The following is a 22089-nucleotide window of genomic DNA, read 5'->3' as shown; positions in this document are numbered from 1 at the left end:
ACAGGGACAAAGAGCGTATATCTCAACTGCGCGTCACTTTTTATTGGAACAGAAAGAACAAGGAGGTCAGTGGTAGAAAAAAAAAAAAAAAGAAGGTTGCGATTTGCTGGTAGCTAAGCAGGGAACGGTCACTTGGTGGGAGTGAGCTTCTCCAGGTCATGGATGCCCTCCTTGTCAATCAAACGGACGGTGAAGGAGGGAAGGTTCAGGATGAAGCGCCTGTTCAGCTGGCGGAGGCAGAAAAAAAAAAAAAACAGAACAGATCGAGTGAAACTGTAACGAAAAACCTAATCAACTGAGGAATAGCAATTAATTTCCGAAAAGTTATGGTATTAAAGAGCAAAGTGAAATATTAAACAACTAACCTCTTCGACGCACTTCCTCAGCACATCCACTGCTTCGTCTCTGGTCAGATCTAGGAGAAGAATAAGTTGACGATGAATTGCGAAAAATTAAGAAGAGACGATTACAACGAGCTTTGGAGGCCGAACACACCTGGTTTGTAATGGCGATCAAGGATGGAGAGCGTGAGGAAGGCGCCGTAGCCGTGAGCGGCGAAGGGGGCCTTGACCAGCGAGGACAGGTAGTCCATGTAGTAGAGACCCGGCCCGTCCGCGTCGTCGTAGCCCGCCAGCAGCATGTTGACGTGATACGGTGTCTGAAGACAGGAGAGGATCAAGGCGACTCAGCATTCGCCTCGCTCACTTATCGGCGAGCCCGTGTCCAAACATTTCACCGCGGACTCGCGCCTTTCGGCTCAGCTGTGATAAATGTCTCCAGCTTGAAATAACCGCGCAAAGACGTGAGGTCGGAGAAATGGAGCAAATTGTTTCTGGAGGGAGAATATCGGGTCGATTTAAAAAGCACCTTCTATCAATCCATTTATTAAGTTAATTATGGGAACCACTACAAAACCAACCAAAATATTTTTTTAAATTAATCGGCCGATTCATTTTTAACCTGCATTTTTTTTCTGCCAAAAATCCGTATCAGGCTCAAAAACTCTATATCGTTCGAGCCCTAATATTAATTCTTTTGAGCGCTCAACTCTTTGAGAAGTATTGCAAACTTCTTCCCTCCAACATTTTGTCGCCTATAGATTGAACTTGTAGTTATGAAGGAAAATGTTGTTTGACTTATTTGTGGCCCTTTGAAAAGGAGGTTGGGGAGATGATGAAATCAGTTTTTTGCTTTTTTTTTTTTTTAAACAATTTCAGAAAAAAATTGTCATTTTGAATAAGTGAGGATGCCCGACGACGATACACAGCAGCACTGACTCGTCTTTCTAAAAGTATGCTGACTAGTTCCATATTGCACAAGGGAGCTTCCACATTTCAGAGCGCTTGGGAGGATTTTCATCCATTTTCTACAGCGTGAAAAAGGGACAAGGGGCAAAAGTGTGCAAGTGCGTGTTTGTTTGTTGGGGGGGTTAGTCACTTGCAGTGTGACATCTGCTGGAAGTCAGCACCCCTGTTGCCTCCTCCATCGCACCCTCCCTCCCTCCCTCTTCGCTCGCTTGCTCGTCCCCTCCTCTCCTCTCCCGCTGCCTTCACCCCCGAGTCACGCCAGGGCTCATTAAAAACTTCTAAAGTCGTTTCTCTTGCAGCCCCTCTCCATCTTTAGAAATTACATCTTCCACGCTTCCAGCCTCTTCTCTCCCTCCAGTACACTAATTTCTTTCCTCAATTAAAAAAAAAAAGAACACAATTTGGAGGGCTTCAAAACAACTTGGAGCCTAAATGCTCGGCAGACAAAAGGTGTTTTCGATTAGCAGCGAATAGAAACACAACACAATAATATTACGCTCGCTCGCGATTCATTCACGCCGGGCGGGTTACGATCCAAACACCTGGCTTGTCATTTCAATTGAGCTCACATTTGACCTGCTTATTTCTCTAACTTGTGTTGGCGTTATATTTGCCACGAGGGGGATGATTGTTATATCCCCCGCGGAGTGGGCTTTAGTGTGAGTGTTAATGACGGCCCCGCACAAACACACACTTACTCGAAAGCAGAACGTGTGTGTGTGTGCGGGAGTTGGTGCACAGCAGGTACGGCCGTCGATCGCGCACGTGTGTGTCTCTACGTGCGCTTTAACTCCTCTGTGAGCCTGCGAACGCCCCCAGTGGCATCACCCCCCCCCCCCCCCCCCCCCCCCATCAGACACCTGCCTCACTGGTTACAATGTAACAATAATACGGACCTGGCATCAAAATAACCTTCCCATGTCACCTCAAAGGCACCTTGTTAACCCCGCCACCTGAACTCACACCTCGATTCACGTTAACAAACAATATGCATCATCGGATCAACCCCCCCCCCCCGACACAAATACACTTTTGTATTAATGCACAAGACAAAAGGTTGTCTAATCCTCAGTGGTAACTCGCATCAAAATCCAAATGAATCGCATCCAAATGAAAATATCCCAAAAATGTGATTTGTGTGACTAACTTTGAATCACCATCAGAGTGCAAATGCTTCTGAACTGATTGGACGGCGCTTCCCAGTGCACATGGACAATACGCCACCTGATTCGGGATGGAAATGCAGTCCAACTGCAGTAAAAGAAGATCTTGTTTGTTTCTTTCCAAAATCAATCCTGGTGGATTTTAGAGCTAAAAAAAAGGACGGAAAATGTCTTCTCAATATTTATGGATCAGATTCATAGCGAGCGCAGAAACAATGCACCAAACTCTCCTGCCTGTCACCCACTCCCCCCTTTTTGCACCCTGCCCCCGGGCATGTTCTCGTTATTGGCATTTCTCCTCAATCTGTTGTATTAATTGTTCATCTGTGCAGGAGCCGTTGAGCTGCGTGCAATATGGTACCAGTAATTATTTGTGCCCATTGTGTGCCCGTGTTCGAAATTTATCACTGACGCACATGCGCCCAGCTGTAGAACGCCGCTGTGTCGAGGCTAACTGTTGCTGTGGCCTTACAGAACAGGTTAGTGTGGCACTATCACCGCTGGGGGGATGCGAACATCATGTTTAATTGCTACAATAGCTGTTAATCACTGTCAATTAAAAAAAAAAAAAAAAACTTACTCTACTAAGCACAGCGAAAAAGGAAATTATAATATTGACCCATGGAAGATGGTGGACATAACAGCCAACGCTCCAAAACGCCACAAAAGACAATCGGCTTTGAACTTCTTATTTGGCTCATTACTGATGCGAACTTGTCAAGGCCTCCGGTGATTAAGTTTACCGCCAATTTTTTTTTTTTTCTCCCCCTCTTTGTTTCGTTCCTCACTCGCTCTCCCTGAAGCTGGAGTAAATGCGGTTCTCCGGAGGTTAATCACGCGGCCCAGTTGTTTTCCTGGACGGCAGGTTGGGAAGCGGAGAGCTACGCAAACCGAGTCTGGCCTCCCGCGTTCAGACACGCTCGGCTGACGAGAGTTAACTACACCTCCCGGTGGTCGGCAGCCACTGGAGTATGACATCTCTCAGTCTCTAGAACTCATCTGGATTGTATCCTGCGGGAATAAGGCCGTAAGAATTAACAATATAGCGCTGATTAATTTATCCGCCAGTAGTTTTTAACCTAGGGCTTTGGATACGAAGGAAGTGCGGTGATCATTTTTTTTTTTTTTTGCACTCAGAAGATGACTTGAGGATCGAGGAGTAACAATTGGGATACAAAACAAATCATTATCTTGATAAGTCCTCTTTTTTGCAGGGGCTGGATATTAATCTGCTGTGATTTAATCAAATTAATTAAAACGAATTTGCAAATATCTGGGACAGTTGCCCAGACTTTAACGGAACAAAAGGTTAGGACTGCAGGCAGCTTCATATAAATCGATACTTAATGATGTTTTGTTCCGCCAACCATCTTAAACTGCCGAGTTCATTAGTGCGGTACATGATGCAAATTTTGGCAGATGCAGAGTATAAAAAATAAGGAAGAGTCCACCGGATAAGATTTTTTTTTTTAAATAAAATTTCCAAAACAATTCAGTGAGCCAAAATTAAAAGAAAATTGATCGCGAAATATTGATGTTCCAGATCTGAAAGACCTTATACTCAAGACTAAAAAAAAAAACTGTTAATCCAACAAAATTGCAAATGTCCGGATACTCTTGAGGTTGCTGAATGTAAGAGGAAACATAGCTGGAGGAAGGTGTGGGATGCTGGCTGTGAAAAAAAATTGCTTTGGTTTGGTTTCTCAGCACTCCTGAGAATGCAGCATTGATAAATCCTGAGCTCACAAAGCCAAAGTTGTAACCAAGAGGCACAAAAATAAAGATTCCCTCGCAGCGGATGACAAGACATGAATAAAAATGCTCTCCTGTTCAACATTTTCCAACCTTGACGGAATACAAATGATCCCGAAGCCCTCTTCCATGTGCAAATTATTTGAGGAGACATTTTGGGGTGCGGAAAGCCTCGTCTCCATCCAGCAGTTTTGTTTTTGTACGAATTTATGTTGCAAATGGTCGAAAAATAACCCTACCTTTACCATGTCCATCTTCAGTAACCTTGTTTGTTGAGGGAACAAGAGTTCTCGTTTGTGTTTTGGGAGGGAGACAGTGATACAAAGGCTTCAAGTTTTGAACTACAAAAACAGCAGGCTAATTTGATTTTTTTTTAAGTCGTCGATGGAACAGGAATTAATAGATAAAAGGATCATTCACAGGAGGCGAGAAATATGACGCCGTTTACAGTAATTCCCAGCTGTCCGGGAGAATTTAAAGTCATGTGTACATTGACTCCTCCTGGTTCTCACACTCCATTTTGTACAGTGTGGGTCTACTGAGAGTATACGTCGTCCCCGCTGGGACTCGCCTCCTCCCGCCACCCCGCCCCTATTCCTGGTTCGATGTGTCCCACATTCCCATCCCGGCCACACTAATTGTTTTTTGTAATTATTTTCACCCTTCTGCTATTGTGAAAGGAAGCAGCTGCACAACTCCTAACAAATTAGCGCAAGCATCGTGACATCTGCAAATGATCAGACTTGAAGAAAATTGTTTGAGCAAAGAGAATTCAAGTCAAATTAAGACGTGGTCACGAACAATTTGAGTATTTGCGATATAGTGGCTTAACATCAGTCACTAGATCGGATTTCACGTTAAATCTCTCTGTTGTGTTAGATTCAGAGGCAAAAAGCTCTCAGAGTGGGCTCAGGTGTTTGCAAGAGATATTAACGAGAGAAACAACTGCCATTGAATTATTTCAAAATTCATTGAGGTGGAGCTCAAATGTTTCTTTTTTTTTTAACATCATTTGTTGCATAATATATAAATAAGGTGTGTTTTGAGAACATTGCATACCACGACAACATACTAAATTAAATCATCTATACTAGTATGCAGTAGTTTGAGGCATATAAAGATGCTGAATCCAAAAATAATAGCAGCACAAGTGAGCGCACAAGTGAGCTGTGGACTGGCATTTGAAGGTGACCGAAACCAATCGTCATACGTTTCGACTACATTTATTCATCTAATGCCGAGTAGATGTACTACTGCGTGCGAAAGTTCACAATGCACGAGCTTCTTCAGAAAGGTGAAAAGGCAAAATGGTAAGACAGAAGCACCTGCAAATTAAGATAATTAAAGCTGGCTCGCAAATGAAGCAATCAAAACTACAAAAATAAAATGTCTGTCATTGCCACCAGATGGGACCAACTGGTTGAAGAGAAACAAGTGCAGAGCTCCCTTCCACTAATCCCAAAAATTACATTTAGCATAAAGTGCATTATTGTAGTTTTTTAAATATATTGTTTGTTTGTATTTAAGCGAGTAAAAATATTGCTTAATGTGAAACCAGTCTGTTGCAAAAAAATGGTTGATGGCTGCCACTGTAAATATCTAGTAGTCAAAGACGAAAAATTACAAATATTTCATGTTTTAAAACTGATATTTTCTTTGTGACAGTTTTAATTTCGAGACTATGTATACAGTACAGTGAAGGTTTATAAAAATTAAGTACTGTATATACAGTATCAGTATATATATCCTCATTGAATTCATAACTAACAAACTTATTTCAGTATTAATGTTTTAACACCTCAACAGTGAAGCCAAATGACAATTTAATTTGAGGAATTACCAATCGATCTCCGGGTTTACAAACCAGGTTTGGGTAGGGTGAGGACTACGATGCTCTCCCTAAAATGTACTTTTATATGAAAATAAAAAAAGATTGTCGAGTATATTTACCCTGCTTCGAAGGTACTCTGCCAGGTTCTTTCTCGTGAAGTTTGCTGCGGCTGCTGGACTGAGTTCATAGCCTGCAAAACCAAACATTTGAAAAATGCACCTTCAATTTGACCAATGCTTTCCTCAAGTAGATTTATAACCCCAGTATGAACTATTTACCGTTTCTCATTTTGTAGAGCTGCACATTCTTCTGTATATATTCTGCAAACTGCACCGTGTCTCCTGCCTCTCCCACACACAGCAGCAAGATCTTCTCGCTTAGTTTGAACATTTTGTCATCGTCTGGAGCATAAGGGGAGGGAATCATTGTTGGAAGCAATACAATATTACTGTACATGGAATGGTTTTAAAAAAAAAAGGAATGACTTTCACTTTCGTTATTTATTTATGACAAATGTGTCTACAGTCTTACGACGTTATTAAGATTTAGTGGATATATTTCATATATTTACATTACATGCAATATACATTTATAAATGCCGAAATCCAAATGAAAGACTGCAAAGGAGATACATAAATCTCGTCATGAATAAACGTGCAAATTTCACATTGCTGGCTAGACAAACGTCTAAATTAATGGAAGCAGTTTTAGAACAGAGAATTTAACGTCAAACCTGACACACAAATGCATTTCATTTAACATAAACATATTCTGACAGTTTAGCCGGATAGTAATGCTAAGCTAACAAACACATTACCACATACCTTGTTTCAGCTGAAATAAACTGCTGAGCGCGACATTATCGGCAGCGACGAGGACAAAATCTGCTCCCTGAATACCTATTAAATATTCCATTCTCTATGACGAGAACTATTTTAATAGAGAGAATTAAAAATAAAAGACGCGCTCGAGCCTCGCTTGGTCAGATTACACAGCAAAAGTTACGGGTAGTCGGCGCAGACTGTAAACGTCACCGGAAATTGAATGACGTATTTTGCGCGCGACTCTGGCGGGCATTTTGAGCGGACTCTGCTGGTTGTGCATTTCTTGCCCTGCTCTCCTAAAAAAAGTGGAATATCTGATATTTTTTTAATGCGTTGGGAGATTGAATGAAGGGACGAACACCCCCGAGCCACAAAACAATGACGGATTCTAAACAATTAAACGTCTCATCGGAGCGAAGACGGTCGCCGCGGCTGACATCTCTTTTGGTAAATACGGAAAACAACAACATGGCGCTTGCCAGTAATGCGCCAGTCAAGCGGTCCATTACCGTGAGGAAAATAATGCCTAGGAAAACAACTGCTGCAGCTGTGCATGATAAAGAAAACACACCGAGGCGATCAGAGGGAAGTCAACAGAAAAGGCAAAAGGTTTGCACTCCTGGTCCCGTTCGGAGGAGTGGGCGGTCCTCCGGTGCAAAGAAGAAGGCCGCCATACCCTCGCCGACACTTTCGCCATCAACGCCGGTCCAGCCTCGCCCCCAGCTGACAGCCGACGATCCACGCGACGCGGTGTGGTCAGAGAAAGTGCGTCGCTCCTACACAAGGATCAGCGACAATTCCTTCAACAGCCCAGACGCCCGAGAGACTCTTTTCGGGTTTGAGATGCTGCAAACCCCCGAGGTGGGCCGAAGGGTGGGTCGATCTAAGGCGGTTCTGGAGGTTTCAAGTACCGCATCTAGCCTCAGTGCCTTCATTCTGGACGCCGGGGACTGCGGTCCGGACGTTGACATCCCCGGAGTGGCGTTGGCGAAGAAGAAGAAGAGCCGAAGGAAAGTCCAGCAGATCGACGTCACGGAGGTCGACGCACTTTCTGCCAAGATGAACGCCGAGTTTCAGGAGGCTGAACTGTTCGAGTTGGTTGTGGAGTGAAATAAATGTGGAGACTGACAAACTCCTAACAGAGGGAAAGAGTTGAGTTCTGTTCTGTTAAATGTATCATGTTGGATATTTTCACACGTTCAAGCTTTTCCTCTGTGTAAATTCAGGCGTAAGGTTGTAAATTTATTTCTCTCTGAATAGCTTTGTACAAATTTGCTTTTAATTGTTTTTTTCCCCTACTTTTAGTTCCCTTGTGTTGTTTATCTTATTGCATATGTCAAATAGTACTTGTGGAAACAACTTGCATTTAGAATGAAACACAAGTACAGAGACGGGACTTAAGGCAAAGTTGCCTACATTGTTTTTCTATCACATTCTTTTATTTTAAGTGACTGCAGAAACCCGGCGTTTTAAGAACCTGTTCATAATGTGACAGTTCGGCCATAACCGAAACAAATCTTGTATTTCTTCATCTGTTCATGAATAAATGTTCCAGATTTTTGTTATCTGGGCTTGTGACATTGTACACAGTGAATTGTTTTATTTAGTTGTCAAGTGGAATATTTTTCAACAACATTGAATGCATGTGCTTTAATGACAAATCTTTGACAAAAAGTCATGACACAAAATGCAAACAAAAACATGACACATTGCACTTAAAATAAATATGCAATTAAACAATTGTCAAAAAATGGTTGACATATTTTGGAATATTAACTCTGATTCATGATCAGCTTGTGATCAACTTTGGAGTTCCAGCTTTGAATACTATCATACAATGAACGCTCATATCTCCCTTCAGGATAAATTACAATCACGCTGTTGCTCAGCGTGTCCATCCGAGACTTGTTAGACAAATATACAACATTCCTTCATGCGATAGTGGTCTCCAGTGATTATGTCAAGCTGAATGAGAGAGCCATCAGTCTAAATTTAACGACGAGTGGGCAGGTAAAAAAAATGTCTCTCAAGGCTTTTAACAGCTAAATGGATGTTTAATTTGTTCGAACGGGGGCGTGTTTCACTGTCACATGTCTTCTTATCCAAGCTTCTGTCCATAAGGTGTGTTATTATGATAATAGGGAGGAACGATACCTGAAAAAAAAGACTAGTCGTCTGTAGTTGTAAGCTGTAATAACAGCATTCACCACTAGATGGCAGAATTTCTTAATTTTGCTTATACTGCCCAATACTCCAACTTGAGTAGGTTAAATATTTTTTATTTGCAGATTTGGAATGATATTCATGACAAACATTGTACCACAATAATATTCAAATTAGGAGTAAGTTAATGTTCACTTAATGTTGATTTATTGTTCAGCAGGTTTGTGCCATCCTTGAATGGCAATTTTTATACCAGAGAGACCTTTGCATTATTTTAAAAACAAATTACAGTGTTTGGTTAAAACCCTATGTTTTTGGGTCAGGATCGTGGATCTTTTATACATCCTTTGAAAAATGTAATATGATATATTTTATATTATACTATATATATTAAGTGCATGTATTTTGTCCATATTTAAAATAACAATTGTGCCATACATAAGGTAAATTCTCTGTGGCACCCCAATAGGACTGATGATGAATTATGGCCTCCTCCAATATTTAAAGGGAAATTCAACCCATAAATTGTCTTAATAATATTATATTCCAGTTACCCCCCTAGTTTATTCACGGCATTATGATAAATATTACATTTGTGGAATGTGAGTTAAGCAGTAAAATCCATCTCAAGGGTGGCCATTTTGCCACTTTCTGTCAACTGAAAATGACATCACAGGTAACAACCAATCATGGCTCAGCTTCAGAAAACAGGTGATTGTTCATGACCTGATCAGCTGTTTTATTTATTTTATTCATCAGAATGCCATTTAGACTAGTGGAAGCACATAGGACATGTTTTTGTCAGGAAAATTTTAGAGTCGACTTCCCCTTTAAGTTGCTGCACATATTCTGAAGAAAACACTGGTAACAAATGGCACTCGGAATCCCTCATTTGAAATGGATCACCATTACTGGCAACTTCCTCTCTACACGATACAACAAGTATCACGTTCGAGGTTTACACTAGTTGAATGTGCGCAATGCCGTTTGCAGCCAGAGAGTAAATCCACAATTTGCTCATCCATTTAAGGACGCGCTCTGTTTGCCTCCTCGGGTGCCACATTGTGTTGCTACCCTTCATTTGACATTTCAGCTGCCTGGGAGTCGAGCATGTAACGCTTCGCACGAGCCCCCCCCCCCCTTTTTTTTTTGGGTATATTTTTAACATGTGTGCTTGTCACCATCACTTGAAGCCGCCAAACAGAATGAGACGGGAGCTGTCAACTAGTAGAAACGAAATGAAAATGTTGCCTTTTGCTCGGGAGTGTCTTCATGCAGATTTTTTTTTGAACAGGGTGGATATTTTACACTCTCAATATAGATGTGTTTTTCCTCCTCTTTCCCTCTCAAGCCTTTTCACCCCCCCCCCCCTTCCACATCCACCCTTCCCATTTCACTCACGGCAGTTGTCGCCGGTTCAGCTTGACTGCTTCGTTAGGGCTCATCATTTGCATTCAGATTAATTATCTAATTACTGACAAATGTCCGGCGGCCACCCCACACTCCGGCTCGTCATCTCGCAGCCTGTAATTATTTTAATCATTTACTTTCATCTGGAGCGTGGCTGCCTTACGCCTGTGTTTAGAGGCCATTCTTAATTACCCTGCCAAGACACTCTTTTTGAGGGAGGGAGGGAGGAGGGTGGGTGTTTGGGGGAGAAAAGAGGAATTGGATGAGGGATTCTGTGTGTGTGTGTGTGTGTGTGTGACAAGAGAAGGACCAACGGGGACATGATCCAGAGGCTTTTTAAAGCACAGAGGAAGAACTCTCCTCTCCTCTCCCCCACCCCAATCCCACCCAACCAACTAACTTCCTCCTCTCACCCACCCGTCCCCCCTCCGCCACAGCCCCCCACATTGTACTCCCCCCCCTTTATCGCAAGCTCACACAGGAATCGCCCGTGGGCTTCAGTGCGCCGACTGCTAATACACTCGCGCGCACACACACACACACACACGCACACACCCACTCCGCATACAAGAGAATCGTGCACCCTATTTGCGGCACTCATCACAATGCGCATCTCTCCACTATCTGCGTGGAAAATCTATACTTGTCTCGGCTCGATCTTGTCTCTTCTCACTCCCCAGCATCCCTCCATCCCATCGCACCTGCACGACAAGTTTGAACATCTTGTCTTGCGGTTGTCCCTATCACTGTATTTGGACAGGCTTGCGTTATAGGCCTGCTGCTTGCTGTCTCCCCCAATGAGGGACGGTAGGTCACACCACCCCCCCCCTCCTCTCCATCCCTCCCTCCGCTGGACCACTCCGTAATGATGCTCTCACTCAACCCCTCAAGCCACACAGCCTTCCCTCGCGCGCTGACTGCTCTTGTTAAGGATAGCCAGAGTGTGAGAGAAAGAGATACAAAGCGCCGTAATTGGCCCCTTGAATATTTAAGTCACTCGGGATGAAAGTTTTAATGAAAAGATGATTATCTACCAGTTTATCACACATACTGTTTCATATTTCATTTTCGTATGTTCCGTGCGAGCCGAGTAGTCTGTCTTGGCAGTTGCGGGGAAGGAGGGTTTTTTTTTTTTTGCTCTGGAAAAAAATAGTGCAATGCGGAGAAATAATGCAGGGGTGGAAGATTTGGTCAAATGTATTTCTTTAATTTTGAAGTTATTTAAGCATAATGGGGCATCTGATCATTTTCCTTCGATGAGAGCAATAAAACACCTCCCCATGGTGTGATAATAATGAATTGGCTTGGCCTCTGACACAATGCACATTTAATGTGATTAAATATTGTGAGATCAGCAATTTTTATTCATGATGACCTGTAATACGCTCTAAACATTTGTTTGTATCGCACATTTATCTAAGCCAGGGGTCACGACCTTTTTGGAAGCTGAGTGCTACTTCTCAGGAAGTGATTATAATGTCAGTTTCATACTCACTTCTGAAATAAGAAATGTGTTCATTTACGCTTACAAACTGAATTATTAGGGCTTCACCTACTGTATTTAATCGTCTGATATTAGCTTTTTTTGAAATAGTCAAAAATCTGCAAAAAAATGGCAGATTTTTTTTTAGTAATTTATTTTTTTAACGACATTATTTCACTTCAACATAAGACAAAAATAATGATGTTCAATGTTTTCAATTAATCGACCAATTACTCATTTATCTGCCAAATATCGAAATCAGCATCATGCTAAATAATCTGTATTGGTCTTGCAGTAGTTAAAATTATATGTTAAAATTAATAGTAGTCACACATGTGAAGACACCCACGTTCATGATTTTTTTTGCAAAACAATTTATTTGATTTATTTTTGTATAAATATCTGTCGATGTTCACATCTTCAAATGGTCACTACTTCAACATTCCTAGGAAATCACAATTGCCCTCCATCACTGCTGGGGCTAATCTTTAGGCTACAGGCTACTGACATGACCCTCAGAGGGCACCTGGTGCCCGCTGGCACAGCATTAGTGACACCGATCTAAGCCTACCAAGTTTAGAAGCCCTGGGGCTCAAAATTTGAATATAAGAAAATTAAACAGCTAAAAAAAAAAAGTGAAATCCTGTTGCGCAATCACTGGATATTTTTTGGAAAACTATATTTGCTAGTTTAAGCTTAGAACCTGGAGCCTCACTTTAATTATGTAATTACTCCCGCCAATCAATAAAGAAAGGCCATGATCGAAGTGAAAAATTATATATATGTATATATTAGTGTCTTCTGCAAATTTCTAAAAGTTTATGGTGATTGCAATTTTGCAAGGTTGTTGGAGTAAAGTTTGTCTTACTACAATCATTTCATTGGAATTATGTGCCATATAAAATGTTACGTTTTTCATTTAACAGCAGCCACACAAATGTAGTAAAGTCAAATTCATTCATCATGAGATTGTTGTACTGAAAGTGGGCACTTGGTCTTGAACATTTGGAGTCATCCTTTACACAAACTTTAATTCTCGACAAGGAGACTTAACGCATCAGATGGCAACTTAACACGCTTTTTTTTCCGGCGTGTCACCTCCGCAAAGATGAGCTGATAAAAAAAAAAAAAAAAAAGCACAAGGACACACTTTTCAATGCAGGATAAACAGACGGCTGTTTGTTATTCATTTTCATTGCACATAATGGTGGAGCCATTAATCCCTTTTTTGCTTGAAGATGGTGTGAAAAAGCGGCCTTGTGCAGCTCTGACATGTAACAGTTTTGCCAAATCCCAGCGGAATATGTGAGACTTGGGTGGTGGGGGGGATTAAGCGAGGACCCACACATAGCCCTAGGCCACAGTTTGGAATGGGACGGCAGAGATTAGACGGCAAGGTGCGGTGCAAACAGCCCGTTTTTTTTGAGGGGTGTGGGGGGCAAAGATGCAGCGTGGGTCAGCGTGGCAAATGACTGTCTTCCATCGCTTACGGTCGTCTGCTAACAATGCGTTGACCTTATTGTGAATGCATGAGAAGAAAAGATAAGACTCCGTGAAAAGCCACATGACATGAGATTACCTTGCGAATTCAGCGTGAGGCCCGATTTGCACCGTGCGTGTTATTTGATTGATTTTTTTTGGCAAAGTTGCGCGGCTAAATTCATGAGGCGCATTATTAAACAGCTTCGTCTAACAGGCCGCCATATGTTGACGTTGGAGCTTTCAAAAAAAAATCCCAATCCGATAACTTGCATAAAAACAAAGAGGCCTGCAGGGATTCACATATGCGTCTTGCGTTCTGGAAAACTCGGCAGGCAATATCACTCTTGTAACTTATCACTTCAAATCTCCATTTCACAGCGTTCAAAATGTGCATGACCTGCTCCCCATGTGGTCTTTGTGGACAAACTGTCACCGTTTAGCTCCATCTTTGCACCAAGGAAGAGGCACAGGGGACCCCCGGTCAGCCACGGCCGTCTACGTTGATGTGTGAGCGGCGGAGACAAAAGAAAAAAAGAGCAAGTTAAATGAAAGTGACAATGTGCAAACATTCCTGCCGGCAGCTGCGTAGCATTCCCCGCGCGCACACACACACACACACACACACACACTTCCTCCCTGCGTGGTCACCAGAACGCCCCCCCACCCCACCCCGTGACCCCTCCTCCCCTCGTGCCTGGCACACACACCTGCCGCTCCCAGCCGTGCTTTCATTTGACAGCCACATAATCTATGGGCGGGTCCGAGGCCTCGGCTCCACTCAATGTGCTTTTGAGAAAACCTCTTATGCGTGAAAAAGCTCCCCTTCTCCCTCTTTTGTCCAACACGGTTTTATGGGACAACATTGAGCATTATGAGGTTTGGGGGATTTTTCACGGGACTCTATAGAAGACGATAATCCTTTCAGACATAAAAACTTTAACCTGCTGTTTTCATATTTATTAGCTGGTTAAAGCGGGCGAGGCAGCTGAGCCTCACATGCACACATGCGCACGCACAGTGAGTGACAAGTGGCTGAAACTTGAGAGGGGATTTCAGAAAGGACCCAATTGCTCTACTAACTAAATTAACCGAGAGAGTCAAGTGGTTAAGTGACAACAACGGTTTGGCTCACTTCAACAGGTTTTGTTACGATATAAGTGCAAGATTCAAGCATGCTGATCCTTGTTGGGTCAATGTTAATCTCATTTTGCCTGATCTTTGGTCTATTTTAACCGATGTATGACAAAATTAAAGAGTAAATGAGTACTAAAACTAAATGGGAAAAAAAGACTTGGTCCAATACATTTTGTCCAGAGGCATATTTAGTCATCCTACGGCCCAAGGCAGACCAAGTCATGGGGCAAAGTCGTCATCTGCAATTGGAATTTGGAATATTAACTAAAAAGTAAAAAGTGGTTTTCTGCAGAAATTTTGGAACAATGTATGTTTGATTGACATGAAAATTGCATGTATAAGTATGACGAAACAATAATTTATCATTTATATTATGTGTAAGTGCAGTTATATATATATATATATATATATATATATATATATATATATATATATATATATATATATATATATATATGGTGAGTTTTTTTTTCTTTCATTGGGATATACACTATGAATAAACCTTTGTATTAATATGAGCTAACTCAAAATATAAAAAAAGAACAATGGTAGGACTACGCTGGAGGAAAAAAACGCAACGCAACAAACTTCTATCGCATTTTCATTGGGCAATTCAACAAAAACATTTAAGTTTTGCTGTCCTTAAAATACACATAAATGATTAATAACGTGTTTTGAAGAGTGTGAATTAAAGCTAAAACAAAAATAAATGCGTTAAAACGAAGGAAAATGTAGTAATCAGATTTCATGAGGCGTTCAAGGGAACTTGGAATTATGGGTGCCCTCAATGATTGCATTAAAAATGTTTTAAATGATCATGTCACAATTCTTCCCTTTGGAAATAGAAATACAAATTGTTGCTTATTTGATGTAACGTTTTAACACACAGTGTGCACTCTTCACTCCATCTTGCAGGTCATGTTCCTTCTGTTCTTCAGTTTTTCTGCCGTTGTCACTTCAGCTCTGTAGTACTGAGCAGGCAGCACAGGAGCGTCCTACGAGTTATTTCCCCCCCGCTCCTATGGGCTTAACATTCTCTCACTGGTACCCAACTGTGTAGCAAAGTATTGCAATCCTCATTTCTGTCAAACACACTTTGTCCATCCATCCTTCCGCGCTTCCGTCCATCCAGCTTTTGCCTCAGTCGACAACTCTTTTCATCCAGTTCATCATACCCAGGCCTCCGGCCGCAAGTTCCCTGCACCCTCACTCACCCTTCCTCACCCCCTCCTTGCCCCCCCCTCCCCGAGCTCCCCCCCCCACCCCTCCACCCCCACCACCACCAGCACCACCTCCTCCACCCCCTTTCTGTCAAAGCTGATTGTTTCCAAGCCAGCAGAGTGCTGCGGGCTAACACACTGTCACACTACATCAGGCAGAGGAAAGAAGGGGCGAGGGAGACTATGATAGTTTCTATATGCATGTCTATGTTCAAAAAGACCCCCACACACACCAAGTGAAGACTTGGCCACAGCAGGAGTGTAATATGATGAATATTGTCCAAAAGAAAGAGGTGAATACCACTTAAAATACGTTTTTTTTTGCAGGTTTTCTATCAGTATGCATTGCAGAATACAAAACTAGCAAGAAGAAGAAAGATTCATGGGCTTGTGATAAGTAAGACATTCTGAGCTGCCAAATTTCAAAAATTCTGGATGAGATGATCCAAGAGTTGCCAAACATGCCATTTTAGTGTTGAAAAATACAAAGGGCCCAACCTTTAATCCGAAAAGGTGCAAGGAGAAAAGTAGAAATTGAGGAAATGTGAACTCACTATGGTATATGGTAGTTTTTATGCTGAAAATGATTATTATTATTATTATTTTTTATTTTTTTTTACAGGCATAGCCTGAGACAGCTATACAACATATATTTATACAATAAAACAATTTAAAAAATATATAAATATTTGTCTTGTGTTTATACTTTCTTGTCAGTCACCTCGAAATTATAAAATAAAAATACTTGCCTGTTATATTACTGTTTTGATTTAGTGGTATTTCGTTCACAATGTTGCCCTTTGGAGTCCATTCATATGAACCGCAATGTATGCTAATGCTATTGCGTCTATAAGCGAAGATCGCCCTCTAGTGGATGTAGCTGCTTCAAACTTGGGAAAAAAATAATTAATTATACTTGACACGATTAAATTACAAGTCACGGTGGATATTAAGGCGCTTTTTGTTTATGCACGTTTTTTATTTCACGCTATTTTTTTTTTTATTATGTGACATTAATCATGTTATTTCGGATTGGTTTGGCCGGCTCAACAAAAACAATCTAGTACAAAAATCAGTAATTATAAACAGAGTTACCCCTAAAATTAATCTCAAATTTGTGTTCCTTCCAGTCGTCTTCCTTCAATGGAGGAATGACTCTGATAAACATAATAAACCATTTTTTATATTATATCAATTTTGTTATTGAATAAACACTACAGCCTCATCTTTTAAATCTTCTGTTTTAATGTATTCTTCGGACGGAAGATGTAATTCATATTGATTCAGGTAAATATAAACATGAATATTAACTAGTTGGAGTGAACACTTAAAAGTCTACAAAGTACTAACAAGTAGTCAAGTAAGTAGTAAGTTAACAATTTTTTTTCATATTGATTCATGGTTGCCGTTTTTTTAGCGTGATTATGTACCCTGAATCTGACATTTTTGATTGTAATAATGTTTTGGGGGAAAATGCATGAGAAGGGGATGTTGAAAACATAATTGCATATTTAATTGCAATCACAATAGTGAGGAAAAGAAATTGCAACTCATGATCAGTGACTGACATTATCACTTTTGGAAAGGCAAAATCTGTGATACCATTGTGCAAATATGGCTAATGTGAACAAAAACTGTCCAATTTATCCCCCAAAAGAACTGAGATTGCCTCTTCACATTTCAGTCTCATATGAGTTGTACAACAACACACACGGGTTGCCTTTTGTCTTCAGTCGCTTGTATCGCTTGTTAGCCCACCTTGAAATTATCTTTAGTGTTTTACAAATCCCCATCAACAGCAACGTTTGTTCTCCCAATGTCCCTTTTTTTTTTTTAATCCAGGCAGTCGCATGCACATGGCAGACAAACCATTGTAACCGCTGTAAACATGTTATCCCCACTCGCTTTGATGTCTTTCGTACACCCGGCCAGCAAACTGAGGATCAATATGGAAATTTGCTCCACTCACTGCAATGATTTTCGCCACAAAGAGGCGATAAGAGATGAACGTAGGAGGGTTAGCCGTGGATTTTCTTTTGGGTTTGCCCGAGGCTTTGGCCTCTCTCCTGTACCTGACGCCTGTTTACCAAGTGGGACCTTTTCTTTGAGGGTGCAAGGCCCCGGGGGTGCAGACTGACATGATCCCCTGAGGGCGAGCCCCCCCCGCCCCCTTAAATTCACAAGCGATTAAAGGGTGGCAAAGATGCTGGTATCTATGCGAACACACACACACACACACACAGAGGTGAGATGATCTCGGTTGCCGGGGGGCAACAGGCTCACACGGCAATCACACTGTCTGCAGAACGCACGCTGCCCGAGCCCGTGTGATGGGGGCCATACAAACCAACTTTTATTCACAGGACAAAGAGGCAATTGTGAGCTAAAAGGACATTTGGCCCGAGGGTGGATTACAGTGTGCGCAGCAGATAGAGCAGAACATCGATAAACATGCTGATTAGGAATAAAATAAAGACTGTGTGCTAAATTTACTCCCTCTTCAAAGCAGACATTCAGTGGAAATATAACGATAAACAAACCGCTTCATTTTTGTTGCTGGCCAGAATCTAAAAACACAGGAACTATTTTGATATTATCTTTATTTATTTTTTTTTTTTTTAAATCATCGCTATAACAGAATCAAATCATGATTACAATCAAGGACAAAAAATGCATTTTTTTTTTTTTGATTTACATCATTCACTTTGGTAGATACAAACTGCAGTCAGATGGCGAATCAACAACATTTTGCATCATTACAATCACAAAACATGTAAAAAGAAACAAACATGGAACAGAATTGACTTCATTTCTGGGCTTTGTTTCCAGTGACGCAAACACTTAAATAAAAAAAAAAAAAAACAACAAAAAAAAAGCATACAATTCTACAGATTATGTCAACTATAACGTCATTTTTTTCAAAGTGCAATTAGAAGGGAAAAAGATATTTGGGGGGGACTCGTCTTGATATGTTATCACAGTGTGTAAATTTAGTCATTTATATTTAACGTTACTTTAACAGTTTAAATTTGATTAATCACCATTAATCAAACTGTAGTTTTTTTTTTTTGCACACTCAAACAAGATGGGCTATTTTCTGAACCCAGTCGCTGGGTTGTTGAGGATTTAGAGCAGATTGGGTTCATTATTTTTGACCCAGCAGACTGGGTTTAAGATTTTTAGTATTTGGGCCAAAATTGGGTTATTTGACTCAGAAGTTTTAAGAGTGTGGTAAAAAAATTAAATAAATAATAATAATAATTTTATATTGAATAATATATATATAATATAATAATAATTATATATATAATTATTATTATTATTTTTCATATATATATATATATATATATATATAAAATTATTATTATAATTTTTTTTGTTGGTAGCTTTACCTCATTGGGATGGGTAATTTCTGCCCCTTGTTGGGTCAAACTCTTAACCCAATGTGCTGGGTCAACTCTTCAACCCGATGAATAAATAACCCAGCATTGGCTCGGTCCATTTTGACACAGCGCCAATTTCACCCAATTTGGGTTACTTTTAACCCAGCAGTTTTAAGAGTGAGGAGGCGTGTGTGGGGGGGGGTGGCTTTTCTACAAATGTCTTTTTTTTATCAGTTAGCACGTCCGCCTCACAGTGGAGAGGTTCAGGATTCGAATCTTGGCTTAGGTTTATGTGGAACTTTCTCCGGCTTCCTTCCACATTCCAAAAACATGCTTGGCAGATAAACGGCTCGTTGGTGGGAGCGTAAATGGTTGGTTTCTATTTGCCGTGAGATTGGCTGATGGCTTTTGCCTGTTTCCAATGAGGCCATGCACAAAAGAAACTTGGATGCTTTCAATTCTTGTCAACAGATGTTTCTATCTCAGAAGAAATAAATATAGCTTCCATTGTTTCTCGTTTTTGCTTCTATGACTGTCCCACAGCGGCAGGCGGCGCGGCGTTGATGACGGCAGCCCCCATGCGCAGCAGTTCCTTCCTGTGCGTGAGGATGACGTCAAAGCTGGACTGCAGGCGGTTCTGCTGCTCCTCGACACGGCCTTGCAGGGTGCGGAGCCAGCGGATCAGCGCCAGACGCCGGTACATGGTCAGCTGCACCTGGTGCTTCTCCATCTCCTGGGCCTTGAACCTCTCACGGTCCCGCAGAGTCCACACGGCATCCATCATCTCGGGAAGCTCGCCGTCAGAATCCGACGACTGGTCACGCTTCTCCTCCGCGCCTTCTTCCAGGAGGTCTTCCAGGTGACTTCCCGACATGGAACTGCGGCTGAAGCTTCTCCGTTTTCCGGGTGATTCTCTACAGTTGCTTCTGGTCGGCTCTAAGTCGTGGTGGCTCGTCTCAGCTTTTGTTCTCATACGTTCCAAGCCTCCCGTAGATAACCAGTTGCCTCCCCTCTCCAAACGGATGGACGACATGCTCCCGCCGGAGTCCGAGTCCGAGCCGCTGTCTCCCCACTCGTCATCGTTTTCAAGCTTCATCATCTCCTCCAGTTCCTCCCTGCCTCGGTTGCTGCTTTTCCTCCTCTGAGACTCCATCTTCTCCCTGTGCTTGGCCATCATCTGTCCTTCCTCTTCCTCCATCCTCCTCTCCTCAGCTCCATCCGGAGGCACTCGGCCGTAACCGTCATCCCCATATTCGATTTCGGGAAGTGGCTCCAGCGTGCTCCAGCAGGGCAGGCGGGAGCGAGGTGATAGGATAGCGGAGTTGCCGTGGGAGTTTTTTAGGTCGGGACTCAGAGGACCCAGTTTCGAAGGCCGCTGCGGGTTTTGGTTTTCATCTCCTCTTCCTCTTCCATTGCTTGTCAGGAAATTATAGTTGCCATCTTGATCGTGTTTCCTGCTTGATAATGAGGAAGAGGAGCGATTATTGGTGTTTTTACCTCTGTAGGCCAGAGGTTGATCCTGATGAAGCATTCCGGGTCTGGATTGATTCTCACTGGAAATGACACGGGATCATTAAAGTCAATTAGTACAGTGCTGCAATGTTTGAAAAAAATAAATAAAAAAGTCTCAGGCACACTGAGAATTATTACCATGAATAACATTTTACCTCAAAACACTAAGACAGACATATTCTGCATTTATATTATTATAATAAATAAAGCCGAGTCGTCTGTATTTACACAGTAAAAAAAAAAAGTTGCATTAGCTCAAAGCAACAAACTTGGATACAATTTTAAGTCGGGCAATCCAAATGAATATAACATTAACATAAAAATGCTAATAAAAAAAAAAAAACTTCAATCACCATCCTCTATCTACAATCGCGAATTCTCACCTCTAAATCACCCTTTGTGGGTCACCCCAAAATACTTTCCTGTTTATAATAACTACAGGCGACTGTGCTGCACTCCACATCTATTAGCATCACACATTTACATGTCACCCCGGAATGGAAATTTCTGTAATCCTGACTTGGGGCTGCTGTCAACCCCCCCCCCCCTTCCCCCGCCCTCCCTCCCTCCTCTCCGCGTGCATGCGCGCTCACGCGGTGCTGAAGGACAGCTCATCACCGGGCACGCGCGGACCAGAAAACAAACATCAGTACAATAAAACGACCGTTAAAATAATGAGGGGGAAAAATACCCAAAAAGAATCGACGCAGGATGGACGTTCCGGTTCTTTAACGGAGGTTCCGTCGATTTGGCTAGCTGGTTATAGAAAGCAGAAACACGACGACTAATGGCGCCCATTTGCTTCATATTCGGAGATTAAAATTCACCACCAGCGAGGAATTTAAAATATATATATATATATATCTTGTATGGCAAAGAACTAAAACGTATCCAAATGCGTCTTCCCTCTTGCGCATTATGTAACACTCACCCCATCTCAGTGCTCTTTCCTCTCTTTCCCTTCCTGGATAAAAAAACAACACAACCTCCCTTCCACTTCCTATTTGTTGCTCGCTTAAGTCACTTGACTGTCATTTCAGCCTCATTTGCATGCGCTTGTGGTTGATTTCTTACCTTCGTGCGGGTTCGTTGTTCGGTGGAGAGGCTGGACCGACGCTGCGCCTTTTCCAACGTTTCCCCCTCCTCCGTCGCGGTGTTGTTGATCCTCCTCTTCTCTCACCCCCCCCCCCCCTCCTCCTCCCTTTTCCTGACTCATGTGGTTCCAGGGGGAGAAAAAAAAAAGACGTGGACGTCTGGGCTGGGAGGGCAGGCAACGAAAGAAGAGCAACCTGGTAATGCTGTGACGTACTGTGCTGCAGTACACATAATTTAATTTTTTAAAATTTATTTCATAAAGTTTTTGAGCCCAAATTCTACACAGGAAAGCCACTGCAGAGATTCGAACCCTTAAATAGGAGGGGCTGG

General features: G+C 41.9%; 3 protein-coding genes across 4 annotated transcripts; 1 reads left to right on the top strand and 2 right to left on the bottom strand.

Annotated features, from left to right (window-relative positions):
- Positions 1 to 16: 16 nt before the first annotated feature.
- LOC148320852 (proteasome subunit beta type-2-like) lies at positions 17 to 7112 on the bottom strand. Its single transcript, XM_088319538.1, has 6 exons — positions 6878 to 7112; positions 6332 to 6454; positions 6173 to 6243; positions 496 to 658; positions 366 to 415; positions 17 to 227 (listed from the first exon to the last, which is right to left on the bottom strand). Exons 1-6 carry the CDS (start codon positions 6966 to 6968, stop codon positions 129 to 131), a joined length of 597 nt encoding a protein of 198 aa, XP_088175664.1. The 5' UTR covers positions 6969 to 7112; the 3' UTR covers positions 17 to 128.
- Positions 7054 to 8462, top strand: LOC148320851 (sororin-like). Its single transcript, XM_088319536.1, has one exon. The coding sequence runs from the start codon at positions 7223 to 7225 to the stop codon at positions 7985 to 7987; it is 765 nt and encodes a 254-aa protein (XP_088175662.1). The 5' UTR covers positions 7054 to 7222; the 3' UTR covers positions 7988 to 8462.
- Positions 8463 to 18097: 9635 nt separating this feature from the next.
- LOC148320850 (uncharacterized) lies at positions 18098 to 21725 on the bottom strand. 2 transcript variants are annotated; one of them, XM_088278668.1, is made up of 2 exons: positions 21596 to 21725; positions 18098 to 20705 (listed from the first exon to the last, which is right to left on the bottom strand). In XM_088278668.1, the coding sequence occupies exons 1-2, from the start codon at positions 21598 to 21600 to the stop codon at positions 19679 to 19681; spliced, it is 1032 nt and encodes a 343-aa protein (XP_088134794.1). In that variant the 5' UTR covers positions 21601 to 21725; the 3' UTR covers positions 18098 to 19678. The 2 variants fall into 2 exon arrangements, with proteins under 2 accessions (XP_088134794.1, XP_088134793.1); XM_088278667.1 differs by lacking the exon at positions 21596 to 21725 and adding an exon at positions 21356 to 21558.
- Between the last annotated feature and the right edge of the window lie 364 nt (positions 21726 to 22089).

The sequence above is a fragment of the Idiotropiscis lumnitzeri genome, chromosome 16 (genome assembly GCF_059441095.1).
Source record: "Idiotropiscis lumnitzeri isolate Australia: NSW breed Sydney's pygmy pipehorse chromosome 16, RoL_Ilum_1.0, whole genome shotgun sequence".
NCBI lineage: Eukaryota > Metazoa > Chordata > Actinopteri > Syngnathiformes > Syngnathidae > Idiotropiscis > Idiotropiscis lumnitzeri.
The sequence above is the reverse complement of the archived record's forward strand: the minus strand, read 5'-3'. Positions and strand labels throughout refer to the sequence as shown.